Raw genomic sequence first — 14,480 nt, forward strand, 5'->3', positions numbered from 1 at the left:
AAATACTGAATACTTTGTTAACAGGTACCAAATTGCTATGCTCAAAAATGCACTGAAATGAGGAAGCTTATTTAAAAATAGCATAAATATGTCACCTCTTATTTCCTTGCTGAAAGATCATGCATGCTTCCACAGTTTGTACTGATTTTATGTTCAAATTTAAATGTTCTATATTTATTCCATGTTAATGATGTATTAGCAGATTCTGTTAAAAAAAACCAAAACAATTTGCTTAACATTTCGAAATTAACTGTAAGTGCCTGATACAAACCCCTTGGTTTATTCTGTGTTAGATCTTAGTGTTCTTTACTGCTCCTGCCATTATATATGGGGGATCGGTTTGATAAATGTGACTGTCCTGGTTTCAGCTGGGATAGAGTTAATTTTCTTCCTAGCAGCTGGTACAGGGCTGTGTTTTGATTTTAGTGGGAGAATAATGTTGGTAACACACTGGTGTTTTAGCTGTTGCTAAGCAGTGCTTACCCTAAGTCAAGGACTTTTCAGCTTCCCGTGCTGTGCCAGGGAGCAGGAGGAACTGGAGGGAGCACGGCCAGGACAGCTGACCCCAGAGGGGTATTCCCCACACAAGATGTCATCTCCAGTAAATAAACTGGGAGGAGTTGGCTGGGAGCTGTCTGCTGCTGCTCAGGGATGGGCTGGGCATCAGTCAGGGGCTGCTGGGCATCACTTGGAGGTGGAGGAGGGCATCACTTGTCTTCTTATCTTAACCCAGGTTTTACCTTCTTCCCAGTTCTCCTCCCTACCCCACGGCAGGGGGAGGAGGGAGGGAGTGGTTGTGTGATCTTTTGTTGTTACTGGGGTTAAAGCACAACACTGATAATGTCTGAACAAAATATTTGTATGTTGTTACAGCATCAAAGTGCAGATTAAACCTTTATTATATACTTCCAGGCCTTTTTGTGTGAATAAACTAGTTACTGTTAACCTTCAAGATCAAGTTTTAGGTTCATCTTATGTATTTAGATAAGTGTCCTTTTTTTCCCTTTTATATTCTGTGGAGCTCATGGCAGCACAACATGCAAAGAGCAAAAAAAGCAAGCTTGATTGCACCATGCTAGAAACACACATCAAGGTGTGTTAACCAAACTCAAGCCTCACTTCAGTCTTTCCTTGACATACTTTGATATCTTCTATCTAGACTGAACAAGCTGGAGATAAGTACTAGCTGTTGTCAGAAGGTATTAAACTCTGTGTCAGCATTATTAACATCAAGATTTTTGGTGAAAGGTAAAGTACTGAAATGAGTCCACTTTATTTAAAATAATGTCTGAATCAGTTATTACAGCTTTGTCTGATCTTAGTGTGACTTGGCCCAGGATTTATCAGATCACACAAAAGCCCCACTATACACAAGTGATTCTGTGTGATTTGAATGTGTAGTGTCATATGAAGAGAAATTCATGGAGAGAAAGATCCTCAGGGCTGGTAAGTGTGGTGATGCTGTTGCAGCTTGTGCCTTTAGTAGAAGCATCATCCATGGAAGAAGCATCCCCCACCTGCCCAGATTCCTGTAGTGTTCACGTCAGCCTGGATGTGCAGACGAGAGGAGTGGAGGCAGTGAGGGCAGAGTGACTCAAGCAGTGCCTTGGTTTCCTTTAGAAAAGACAAGCTGCTTAAGAAAAGCTGCCTTTGGAAAACAGATGCATTGCTGCTGTCTGTGCGGTGGGTCACTGCTCTGGAATAATGGAGGGTTTGTAGCGAGTCTAAATTGAATCCTTGCCTCCTACCAAAATCTGACACAAGGCAGACATCCATCAATGTGTTTTCTTGTGCCTGTAAGACATGCTAAATTTATTTATGTTATGCTGCATTTTTCATTAGTATTTTTCCATGAGGTGTGATTAAGGGACCAGTGCTCCTTAAAATAAGTGCAAAATCTTCCACTGACTTCAAGTGAGGACTAGGACTGAATATTAGCTGATATTCTCTCTTGTAGAGCACAGAGGATATTCACTTTAATTGCAGAATATTCAATAAACTGCTGAATTCCAAATGGTTAGGGAACTTTGAATAAGAAGACATTCTGACTGGACAATTAAAGTCACTGATGCCACTATTACTAAGAGATACTTGTGGCCATGCTGATCTCATCTTTTTTTTTTTTTGAGTGGTGTTTAGGCTCAAAGCGAATTGAAGGAAAAATGTGAGAAAAAGGATACCATTAATTACTTGTTTAAAGATTATTAAATACCATGAGGAATACCAATTTTATTACATCTTTTTGGTAAAGTCTATTCTCCTCTACATACATAATTTAAAAATGTGTAAAGGTGACCCGTAAGAGAAATTTCCCACAATATGTAATCCATCTCTTTATCTCAGTTTGTATTTATTCTTGTATAAGTACAAGATTTTAAAAATGGCTACTGCCTTGTTGAAGTTAATTTTGCAGAAGGAGAGAATTAGGGTTCCTTACTCCGTTTCTATTTGCATTTGCTCATTTCACTGTTTCTGTGGCGCTGAACTCATTTGCTAGGGCCCACTTCTTATTTTACATTGTACAGTTTAAGATTTTCTGATATGTTGTTTGAGTATGAATATTCGAATATTATGAAATATTGAAATATTGACACATGGATCATGAAAATTTAAGATCCCCAGTTTTAATACAGTTGTGAGTAATTATGTGTGTAGAGAGGAAATTCGTACATGCAGTATTACAGGATTATATTAGCCCACGGAATAAAGAAAATGAAGAGTCTATTGGGATGATTACGGTCACACATTCCTTAGCGATGATAAATTATATTTCTGAGTAAATGAATAAAAAGTTGAAGGCTTTTCTTTTACATTAAGGGGGATTTCTGGTCAAGAGCAGACCTCCTTTGGACAAAGAATCAAGCTTTTCACTTTCTGCAGTTTCCTCCTTCAGCACTGAGGTACCTTCTCACCCCTAGAGGTCCTTCCACACCAAGGCTGAGGTTGAGAGATCTACCAGTGACTGTCAGCTTTGCCTAGGAAGTGCCTCCGCTCTTCTGTGCTATTTTGTAAATAAACAGAAGAATTCTGTCTCCTGAACTCAGTAAGAATAACGTGAAACTAAATTTAAAGAAAACATTAGCAGAAACAGGTGTCTTTTATAACAAAACAAACAAAAAAATTGTGCCTAAAAATAGATTTTACAAAAAAATAAATTATTGAAGTTTAGACAAATTAGGCAAACTTGTGTTAATCCACTTTCATTTTATGTGGGGGGGGGGTTGTTTCCTTTTAAAGCCTATTCGGATTAGGTAGCCAGGAAAAAAAAAAAAAAAAAAAAAAAGGAAACTTTTTAGGATTAGCTCTTTAGAAAACATTTACACTTCAATTTCCATTATTTTTTCTGAAAATCATAAGCCACTGATTATTTTCTGTGCCTAACCGCCTATTGACTTTGGTTTAGTGGTTGTAATTTTAATATTTCCTTCAGAAGTTTGAAAATAAATAGCTGGAATTCAGTTTTGGAATCACCATTGCTTAAATAATCCTGTGACTATTTTGCAGAGGCCAGTTGTTCTTCCTATGCTGCAAAAGTACTGATTTTGTTAGACCTGCAGAAAAGTTCATGTCATTTCAATTTCATAATGGCATTTCAATTTCATGTGTATGGCTTGAATAATTTTTTCCTTTGAAATGAGCTATAAAATCTGAAGAGGTTATGATATTTCTTCCATGGCAAAATATGCTGAAAACATAATTTCTGAAATACTCTTTTGGTCAATCCATGCCTTTGTTGCAACCATTTTATTCCTGCCAATCTTGCACATTTATATATTAAGTTTAGAGGTTAAAGCTAAATGTTACTTGAGACCTGGGTAATTACAGTTCACACAGAGTAGTAAGAAATAAAAAAAAATAGCCCATTTTGTATAAAAGACTTTTTTTTGTGCTATCAGATTTGGCATTGCTTTGCCTGTTTCTTTCGCACTAATACAAAACAAAGAGTTTGTTTCTAAAGGGTACTAGCTAAAATACAGATGAGTGACAAATATTAAATAGCTGCGACTAAGTCAATATTAGTTTAATGAATTTCCTGGTTTTCAATTGCCACAGCACAATGAGGAATTTAATTAATTCTTTGCCTTTATGGGGTTTGTGTGTATATTTAACTGCCATATGATTTGAGAACACCATTTACCAATTTTATTTCTGTTGAGTCACTAGGAGTTGTAGAGGTCTTACAGGCAAATTAAGGCACATCTGTTTTACGTTCACACAGGAAATGTAAGGAGCGTTGTGATTGCATCATCTTTGGTGCTGAGTCTGGTAAAGTGCTTCATGCTAATAATCTAAGGCATTCTAATCATCTAAATTTTGAATAATTTGAATAATTGTAATTTTTGATGTAATGGATTGAGAATGGGTTAGTGTTTACTTACCTTTGCAACAGATTGAGGGGCAGGGTTAATTTTTGGTCAGTAGGAAATTTTGTAGCATCTAAGATTTCTGTCCATTATAAAACTAAACCACTAAAATGGGAAAGGTGTTCTTTTCTACCATTTCAAGTGTAGAACACACGATAATTATTATCATATGATAAAATAGTTGCAACTGTGTAATTATTTCTTATTTTCTCATGCTCAGCTTGAACAAAGTGACTGTGGACATTATTAAGGTACTGTCCAAACACTCTTGGCTGATTAACTTCGATCCTGGCATACTTCCAGGCAGCTATTTCACGTTTATCTGTTTGGCAGAGGAATGGCCAGCAGAGAGACTCGGTCCTGCTGATACCAACAGCTGTAAAAAGTACACAGGGTTCTTCTTTTAAAAACTTCTGATTTCAGTCAGACTCCTTGTTGTAGGGGTCATGTGTGTGTACAGAATGGCAGAAACATCACATGAAAGAGTGTGGGGTTTTTTCCTGGCAGAAGACAGCCTCTTCTGTTCTCCCTAGCAGGATGAAGTGACAGAGTCACTTCATGTGCAGCAGCCTGACAGTTTCTGCCAAGCTCAGAGTACATGGCCAGAGGATGAATTCAAGGCACTGTAACAGCAGTGTGGCTGGACAAGTGATGCTTTGTTAGTAAGTTCGTGCAGGGTTTCCACCTTTTCTTCCTCCATTTAGGAATTCTGAAACCAGATAGGTCCAATTTCAAGAGTCTCAGTCAGGGGAGTTTTCCTGAAATCAAATCTGGAATTTTCAAAATTGTGTGGAATGATGAAAAATTAAACCAGTCCAGCTTTCTTGTTGGGCATGTCTCAATCATCCAGTGCAGTTTGAACAACTACTTCTTTTATACCAAAGAACAAAAGACTCTCTTATTCTACAATCTAATGGTTGAAATATATAACAACATAACAGTTGCTATGAATGTGCTTACGATCCATGGCAGTTGCTTCCCGTATTTTTCCACTTTAGCCATACCTACAACAGTGCAGTTTCAAGAGTCTTCATTTCATTTCACATTTGATTTTGCCTTTTCCATATCTGTATAACATTTGCAAAGGGAATGTTCAGCAAATTTCATCATGAATTTGGATTACTAAGATAACCTACTTACTTGGCCTTTTGAATGCTGTAAAAATAAATACACAAGGTGATTTGAGATTCCTTTGGCTATGTTAGTTTACTTAAAATGTTGCTTCCTTGCTACTTTTTACAAGCATCATTTGGGAAAGCAAAAGATAACCATGTGCACTAAATACTGAAATTCTGTCTCTTATATGTAGCATGTTCTGTGTTGCTTTTAAAATCTTTCATTTCATAATGTAATAAAAAAACCTTCACTCTTTTAATATTTTATCTAGTTTGAGTGGAAACTAATGTCAGTTTAATGATTGTTATAGGCATAAATGGAGAAGTAGTTTAATTCTGAAAATATTTGTTATTCAGAATAGGAATTAATGTAGTGTGTAGCTGGTAAGTTTAAAGATATATGCAGTTAATTAGCAGATTGTGCATTTCAGCCTGCTTTTCCTCTGTTGAACAATTTTCTTTCCAAGTTTTATCAAGTAACTTTACTAAAGAAAGGTTGTTTGCATCACCATTTAATAAAGTATTTGAACATTTAGAATAGGAAATTAATGAGATTTAAACATGTCTTTAAAATTAAATTCATGTATAACTACATTATAAAGTACTCTAGAGCAGGACTGAGTGAAATTATCTCTTTTAGAGATAATCCGTTCTTTCAAACTGACTTGCTCTTACCAGTTGGATTGTGTTCATGGAAATTGATGAATCTGATACTTTATTTGACCTCATTGACACGGTATAATCAACTGGAATGGTACCAGATTGTGTGTCTAAGTTTTGAGTTCCTGAGGCTGAATTTTCTACTGAAGTCAATTGTCTTGAGATGTTGCCTTGCAAAATGTGTTGGAATAGAGATATAATATTCTCATCATGTACTGTAAAGCAAGGAATGAAAATCATGCTATAGCTTTCTGAGCTATTTAATGGGCAATTACATCATGTCACAGACAATTTGACATATCAGTAAGTAGTTTCTGCGTATATCTTTTTCTGTGCAGGTCAACTTCTATGTGAGGGTGAAAGCAATCTACACCCTTGGACACAGCGTATCTCTGATTGCTCTTACAACAGGAAGTATAATTCTCTGCCTTTTCAGGTATGTGTTTTTCATGAGTAAATATTAACAATGAGAAGACATCTTTAACTGTTGTCTGATTGCTCAACTATTTAGAAAATGCATTGAATTTACACTTTTTGCAGTTAAACAGCTGACAGTAATGTAATGCTGACTAGATTTTTGCTAGCACTGATCATATTTCCAATCTTCAAAGCATTTTACAGGCATTATAGCCCATGTAAGAAAGAACAGTAATTTAGGAATGATTATATAAAGCATTTTCTATTTGGTTATTAAAATTGACACCTTGAATTGCTCTTGAGAATTAGTTGGATGCTGGTCTCACCACTGGACAAGAGTGTAGCCATTATTTTGCAGAAGCTTCTGAGTGGTTTCCAGGAATATTGTAATTGAAGGCAATCACTAATTTGTCCAGCTGGGGTTGTAAATCACAGAATCACCATATAGCTGAATCACCAAGAAAGAGACCTTCAAGATCATCTACTCCTGCCATCAACCCAGCACTGCCATAATCACCCCTAAACCATATCCCCAAGTGCCGCACCCACACACCTTTTGAACACTTCCAAAGACAGTTGACTCCACTACCTCCCTGGGCAACTCATTCCAATGCCTGATCCCTCTTTCAGCAAAAAATTTGTGTCTAATATGTAATCTGGACCTCCTCTGATGCAACTGAAGGCCATTTCCTCTCGTCCTTTCACTTGAATCATGTCAGAAGGGACCAGCCCTCATCTTGCTACACCCTCCTTGCAGGTGCTTATAGAGTATGATGAGGTCTCCCCTGAGTCTCCTCTTCTCCAGACAAAACAGCCCCAGTTCCCTCAGCTGCTCTGCACAAAACACGTTTTCTAGACCCTTCACCTGCTTCACTGCCTTTGCCTGGACACCCTCCAGCACCACAATGTCCTTTTTGGAAGGAGGAGCCCAGAACCGAACACGGTGCTCGAGGTACAAACCTCACCAGTTCCAAGCACAACAATAATGGTATGGATAATTGTGCTGGGTCTGCAATGTTCTCGTTAGGCAGTGTTAGGAAAGGCAGTACTGCCTACTGCTTTTGCCCAATTTCTGTGATTTTTTTAGACTGAAGGCAATTTTCAGCTAGTAAAATAACTTTTAAAATGGTCTTACCAGTATCACAGTTTTTCTCAGTCCCTCCACCTTCATGCATTTATGTATCACTTCCACCTGTTTAACAGAATAGCCTTTATATCCTCCATTATGAACTTCACACAGATTTTCTGCTCCACTTAGGAATAAGAAAGACAAGTTTTGGTGGAAAATATTTCCAATAGTTTTGTTAGGAAGAAAGTATAAATAATATGTACATAACAGCACGTTGTTTGTCAGAGCCTCATTCCTCTCATGAAATATTCCTATGGCAAGTTCTATAAGCCTTTCAGTCTGCCATCAAATTTTCTCAATATCTAAATATTCAGAGACTATTCAGAGCAGATACATAACCCATAATTATGTTTGAATACCTTTTAAAAAATTAATTGAGCCAGTCATGGTTATACTCCTTTCTACCAGCAAAGAAGAATTTTTCTCTGTGATTTGCAGGGAGTGTCAGGGCCTCCCAACATAGTGAGTTGAATTAGGAATTAATTTCTTGCCCACTAACTCCAAAATATTGGTTTGATAGCCTTGTATATATCCCACATTTATTATTTGAGCTACTGAATTGGATGAATAACTAATCATCTACATGAGTTATTCAAGAAAAATATTTTCCTCCTATTTGCAGCTTGCCTGTATCTGAATTCTGCAGGAACTTGTGATGCAGTCCAACATAATAGTGGTATTTCAGCAAAGGATGTGCATGGCCACAGCAATCACTGCATTTTTGACAACTGTTTAAAATTCAGCCTGGTATAATGTCCTTTGCCAAATTCAGGGCTAGCAAGGCAGACCTGTTCTTTATTTCCTTACACTCACTGTAACTATCCTTGCTTCAATAGTTTCAGAATGGATTATAAATGTTTGGTAAAAATCACAACTGGAAGAATACTCGTAATTTGCCACTGCACACTGCCATTGCACCTATTGCATCTTCATTTTTTCACTGCTCATGCTGGCTAAAATGCCTTGGCTTCTGGTCTATTTCCAGGTGCAGCTCAAGGTGCTGGTTGTGACCACAAAAAACCTCTTAGCAGTTTGGTTTCTAGGGATTTTCTATAAAAAGAATCTTTTAAATAGGAAAATCTTGAAGGGACTGTGTTTTAAGGGAAAAGCCCTCAACTTACAGCTTGCTTTCCTTGAGTAGTCATTCACTTACTTGGAATATTTATTCTGTCATTTGTTTGTAAGGCTTTCACATGGCTGCCAGGCTAAAGAAGAGAAGTTTTGCATTCATTGCATAGAAAAGATAAATGATCACATGTTCTGAATGCATTTTTAATTGTTCCTGCGTACACCAACATCATAGGATCAAAAGTCACAGGACAGTGTGGCAAAATACAGGAGCTAAATGAAAGAACGAAACCAGAAAATAATAGGTGAGAGCACGTCTGAGATATATCCAGGATAATCAAAGCTGAATTTGCAAGAGAAATACTGGAATGAGTGCACACAGAGAAGGATGCAATAACCTATGTTTATTGTCAGCTTATGTTAAAATGTGAGAGAAATACCGCTGGGATCTTTTAGTCTGAGATACTGAACAGAAGTAAGAGATGAAAGAAAACGGCAAGGCAGCAGTGACAAAATGACATAAAAGGAAAGGGTATGCTCTTACTCAAGGTTCATATTGCTACGGAATGTCCGCAGAGTAATGGAAGCCTGTTCAACAGTTTCTGCATCATAATCTAAAATGCCTGTTTTAAAATCTCTTTTTAGAAAACTTCACTGTACTCGGAACTACATCCATCTGAACCTGTTCCTCTCTTTCATTCTAAAAGCCATCTCTGTTCTAGTCAAGGATGATATTCTCTATTCCAGCTCCAACACAGCTCACTGTCCAGAGGATCAAACCTCATGGGTAATAAACCTCATTTTCTACCTAGTGTAACACTATTTTGTCACTGAATTTTCCTCCCTGATCCTTTTAGGAGTACCAAGATTTCAGTGTAGACAATTCTGAAGAGAATATAATGACTAGGAGAATGGTATGTTAGACATATCCAGATAAAGAAGGTTGCAGCACAAGTAGAAGACTTTAATATTGTTTGCACGTCCATGAAGGACAACTTGTCATCAGCCAAGACAAATCATAACCAGATACAGCTCAGAATAAATATGACCACTGCATTAATCAGCTGGGACAGTTGAAGACAAACAGGAGTGCCATCAGCTGGGAGTGATTAAAGGCAGCTGCTCTGGAAGTGTTCCAGCAGCACTATCAGGGGTCCAGGAATTGGACAGGTATCAGTGGAGGGAGGGAAATAACTCAGGAAATTAAATATTTGCAGGCATTGTCTTCATTAGCTCCTTGTACTTCTGGGCTATGACAGAAGTGTTATCATCTGCATTCTTGGCAAGCTAATATGTTTACTGCATTTTCACACACAGGGTTTAAAAAGTCTTGCTGTTAAAAGACTGACCTTTATATGATATGTCCCATTCTCTGCCTTGTTGTTTCAGTCAAAAATCCCTTCTAATTTTAATTAACTACAGTTTAAGCTTGTGAGGAAAAATGGAAGAAGATGCTTTTGTCTTGATGAAGCCATATTGTTCCAAAACATGAAGTTCTTAGCAGTGACTAAATACCAAGCTGTATCCAGGAGTTCATAATCTGGGATATTTTAAATGGAGAAAAACAGGCACTGAGTTAGTAGACCCCAATTAGGCAAAGTAGATAGTAGTCAGATTGCCTGGGGTAATCAGAAGTTCTTAGGTCCTTGAAAGATTGTTCAGCGGACTCTCAAAATACTACTTAGTTTCTGCAATTTCATTTATTCTCCAGTTTTTCTTGGCTGCAAAACCTTATACTTTCCTATTTAAATATGTCAGATTTTGTGGAGTGCTGGCTAATTTCTGTTGCATTGTATGTGGGATGATGTGGAACCAGCCTGACAAGGCTGTCCTGTTTTGCACTGGCTTGGTGCTGCCTTTCACACTTAACAGCACGCGGGTTTTCCCCTTTTATCACATGAGTGTGATGTTCCACAGTTCTGCTGCACTCACAGAGGTCTAAAACACTCAGTTCATAAGGCTCTGTAAGTGGGTCCTGGCTCTGGATTACATGGAGAATTAATTTTGGCTAACTTTACTGATAGATACCTTCACTGCTCAGCATCTGCAAACACAGCTGATACAGGGTTACCTGCAGGAGGAAGAGAAAATACTTTGATGCAGGGTTCTGGTATGCAAATTGAGAATGTAATACAAGGAAATATTGGAATTTATAAAGGATTACAAAATTTTCACTGCTGATCTGATTGTAAGGAGTCCTAAGCACAAAAGCAGATTTCAACTTTGTTGAAAATTTAAGCTTTTCACACATTTTAAAATGCCTAATTTTATCCATCTTACATTTTCTGCCCCATTGCTGATCTGCAGTGGATATCCCAAAGTCCAGAGGTAAGATCAGTGTTACCAAAGTTAGTTAACTTTCAAACTTTGGTTGCAGACAGCTAAAATCAGGTGAAATGAATTCAAGTCTTTGGACTCCCCTTAGTTTTCACAGGCGTGAGTGAATGTTCCTTGGGATGCACCGAGGTATCTGAGACTTCATGGGGGGCTGATGGATACAAAGAAGTATCCCTGAGGATGTCTGTGCCCTTCTGGCTTAGCAGCTGGTGACTGCATCTCACTTCTTAATAAACTTCTATGTTTAGAGAGAGGAATCAATCACTGAAAGTGAGCAAGTTACCTGCTTAGGTATCTGGTGTACTTGGAATTTTAACAGAGAATTGCAGGTATGAAGGGTATTTAAAATGGAGAAGTGAGTAAAGCTGGGAGAAACTAGAGATCTTATTTGGTCCAGTTTGTTTAGTCTGTTACATTAACCACATCATCACATTTCTTGGCACATTCTCAGTGCATATGAACATTTTCATATTCAATTCTCACATCCCAGATTCCCGCTGGGAAGAACCAAAGTAGCAGCAGCCAGCACCGTGGAACATCAGCAGCACAGACATCTGAAAATTAATTCTGAAGAGCAACACACAGACTATAAGTATCATCTTTTGATACATGTCTATGTGTTTTGTTAACCAAGAAATTCTAAAATATTTTCTAAAGGGAAAACATTGTTTTTAAAGGTCCAGCCAACATTTTCTTCTAAGTCTACTAGTCATCACATAAAGTTTTATTTTTCACTCAGTTTCACATTTCGTTTTGAAAAAATCAGTTTCTTTGTCAATTTTTACTATGTTAGAAAGCCATGTGAGGTTTTAATACATTTATTAGACTCCTAGTGTATGATAATTTAATTTTATAGCCATTCATGAATAAACTGTTGCAAAAGTGTGCATTTATTGATAACCACCATATTTTTCTATATTTATCCTATTAAATTTTTTAAATTTCTGAGTGAATTTGCAATGAGAATCATCTAAATAACTGTAATAATTAACTTTCTTTTCATATATACAGTAACATTTAGAATGTTGCAATTTGTTTGACCGAATATAAAAATTTCTACTGGACCTGGTTTATTGATATTACAAACACAGCTAAGATTTTTGGCTGTAGTAATAAAAATAATGTGGCATTTTTCCTGTGACAAATTTAGTCTTTCTTCTCATATTTCAGGTGGGCTGCAAAGCAATTCTGGTGTTTTTCCAGTATGGTGTTATGGCAAACTTTTACTGGCTCTTAGTAGAAGGACTTTACCTCCACATCCTCCTAGTGCTAATATTCTCCCCCAACAGACACTTCACGGTCTACCTGCTGATAGGATGGGGTAAGAACTTGCACATCTTCCAGTAATGTTCTTTATTCTCTGTGTGTGTGTTGGTCAGGTTTAGTATTTCATACCAAGGTACGAAATGTCTCTGGGGGTGACCCCTCAGCCTCACAGGCTCCTCAGCTCAGCCCCAGCACAGGTTACAGCTGCTGTAGCACGGGAAAGAGCAGGCACAAAACTGCTGGAGCATCACTGCTGGCTTGATTCCTGGCACAGCCTTCACCTGTACCATCTGCACTACACCCAGGAATTGCTCTGGTGCAAGGACTGACACTGCAAAGCATCTGATTCAGGGTGTCCTAATTTGTGAGGAAAATTAAAGTTTAGCTGCACAGCCGTGAGCTATACTATGCAATTTTCCTTTTTGAAAAGACAACTAATACTGTCCATCCGGTTTTAAATAAATATATTCCTTTCATTTACAGAAAGTGCGATGATATTTATATGGAACACTTCAATACTTCCAGTAATAGGTGGTCATAAAACATTTGGTTGTTGCTGGGAAATGGGAATAAACTAGTGCGTGGACAAGGTTCCTTATGAAATGATTTAGACTTCTATCTTATATTGTAGTCCCTGGAGGTGCATTGGAAATGCATAACTTGTATCTATCTTCCTATAAGTCACTCTGACACCTTGCAAGAAACCTAAGAATGGCATTTTTTTGTGTATTAGTAATTATGGCTGCATTCTTATGAGAAATAAACTTACTTCCCTGCAGTCCTTGTATGTAAAACATTGCTGATGTATACAAGTAATCATGTAGCTCATCAGACGGGCCTCTTCTTCCATCCATACTGTTTACTGTATGCTACAATATGCTGTGTATTTGGGGAATAACTGCTTACTAGCAGGCTGAACCTTTTTTTTTTTTTTTTTTTTTTGGACTTACATTTTTGTGATCATTCTCTGAACCTCTTTGTCATTTTTCAGGAATTCCTACGGTATTCATTATTACGTGGACAGTGACACGGATCATTCTAGAGGACACTGGGTGAGTGTATGTGGGAGAGAAGCTTAAAAGCCCCCCCATGCCTGTACAATCCTTGCCTTGGATGGTGTTCTCTCACAAAGGTGGTTTGCTGCCCTGGAGGGGACGAGCACAGAACTGAAATTTCAGAGATGGCAACAAAAGGACAGGTGTTTGGGAGCTCTTCAGCTGTGGTTTATGCTCGATGTTTATTTGGAAAACTCAGAGAGCAGGAGAGAGCAGAGATATGTTGTGACTACTGTTACTTCTTGGCCCCCACATCTAAAACCATCTGCTTGAGGAGTCAAAGTAATGTTTAAAATAGCAGTGGGGTTCTTGGGTTCAGTGTTGCAACACATGCAGGAAGGTGCTGGGCATTCTAATTTGCTAACAACTCAGAAGATTGGAGTGTAGATAACTGTGAGTACATATAAATTAAATTCCCAAGAGTGAAGTGATGTAAGAGTATGTCAGATGCATGTAGCCAGGTAAAGCTAAAGCTAACTAAAGTTAAGCCTGGCTCCAGGATGCGAAGGGGAACTGAGACAAGAATTTTGTAGGAAGATCAGACTTGGTCCTGCTGCTCCCAAGGAATGGGAGAACATTCCCAACTAGTGGACAAAGTGTTTGCACAGTCCTGTTTTGTCCAACTAACTCTTATTTTTCAATTTATTCTGTAACTAATCTTAAAAATCATGTCCTACATAATTTCAAGGCTTTCTTTGCAAATCCTCTAACATGTAAAGCAAAGGCAAACTCCTTTTTACTTTGTCATGATTACAGAGGAAGTCTGAAGGGTAATTAATCTTTAAACTCACTAACCTTTCAGAACACTTAGAGTATTTGGATCAAAAGTGCTGAGCCCAGGGTGAAAATTAATTATTCCATTTTTCAGACAGATCTCGAAGTTCACATTTTCACAAACAAGTTCCAGGCATCTATAACCGAAACATCCCACAAGAAATTGTGTAATTTCAATTGCACCTGTCAGTTGCTTTAGATCTTCCTGCAATCCAGAGGTCAGCATTAAGTGCACACTGGACAAGTGTCCTTACACAATATGAAACTAAGCTTGGTTCCCACAAAGGTCAACATC

At 37.8% G+C, this 14,480-nt stretch overlaps 1 protein-coding gene across 3 annotated transcripts in view; it reads left to right on the forward strand.

The window, feature by feature from the left end:
* VIPR2 (vasoactive intestinal peptide receptor 2) overlaps window positions 1–14,480 on the forward strand; it is a 48,665-nt gene that overhangs the window by 20,040 nt on the left and 14,145 nt on the right. For all 3 annotated transcript variants that reach the window (XR_009208074.1, XM_040069853.2, XM_040069858.2), the window contains exons 5-8: window positions 6,478–6,575; window positions 9,399–9,540; window positions 12,261–12,411; window positions 13,348–13,408. Coding sequence is in view for 2 of the 3 variants with exons in the window: in XM_040069853.2 (XP_039925787.1) it covers window positions 6,478–6,575; window positions 9,399–9,540; window positions 12,261–12,411; window positions 13,348–13,408 (452 nt within the window). In the remaining variant the exon portion in view is untranslated. The remainder of the gene's footprint in view (window positions 1–6,477; window positions 6,576–9,398; window positions 9,541–12,260; window positions 12,412–13,347; window positions 13,409–14,480) is intronic.

This window comes from Hirundo rustica, chromosome 1 (assembly GCF_015227805.2).
Source record: "Hirundo rustica isolate bHirRus1 chromosome 1, bHirRus1.pri.v3, whole genome shotgun sequence".
NCBI classification, from domain to species: Eukaryota; Metazoa; Chordata; class Aves; order Passeriformes; family Hirundinidae; genus Hirundo; species Hirundo rustica.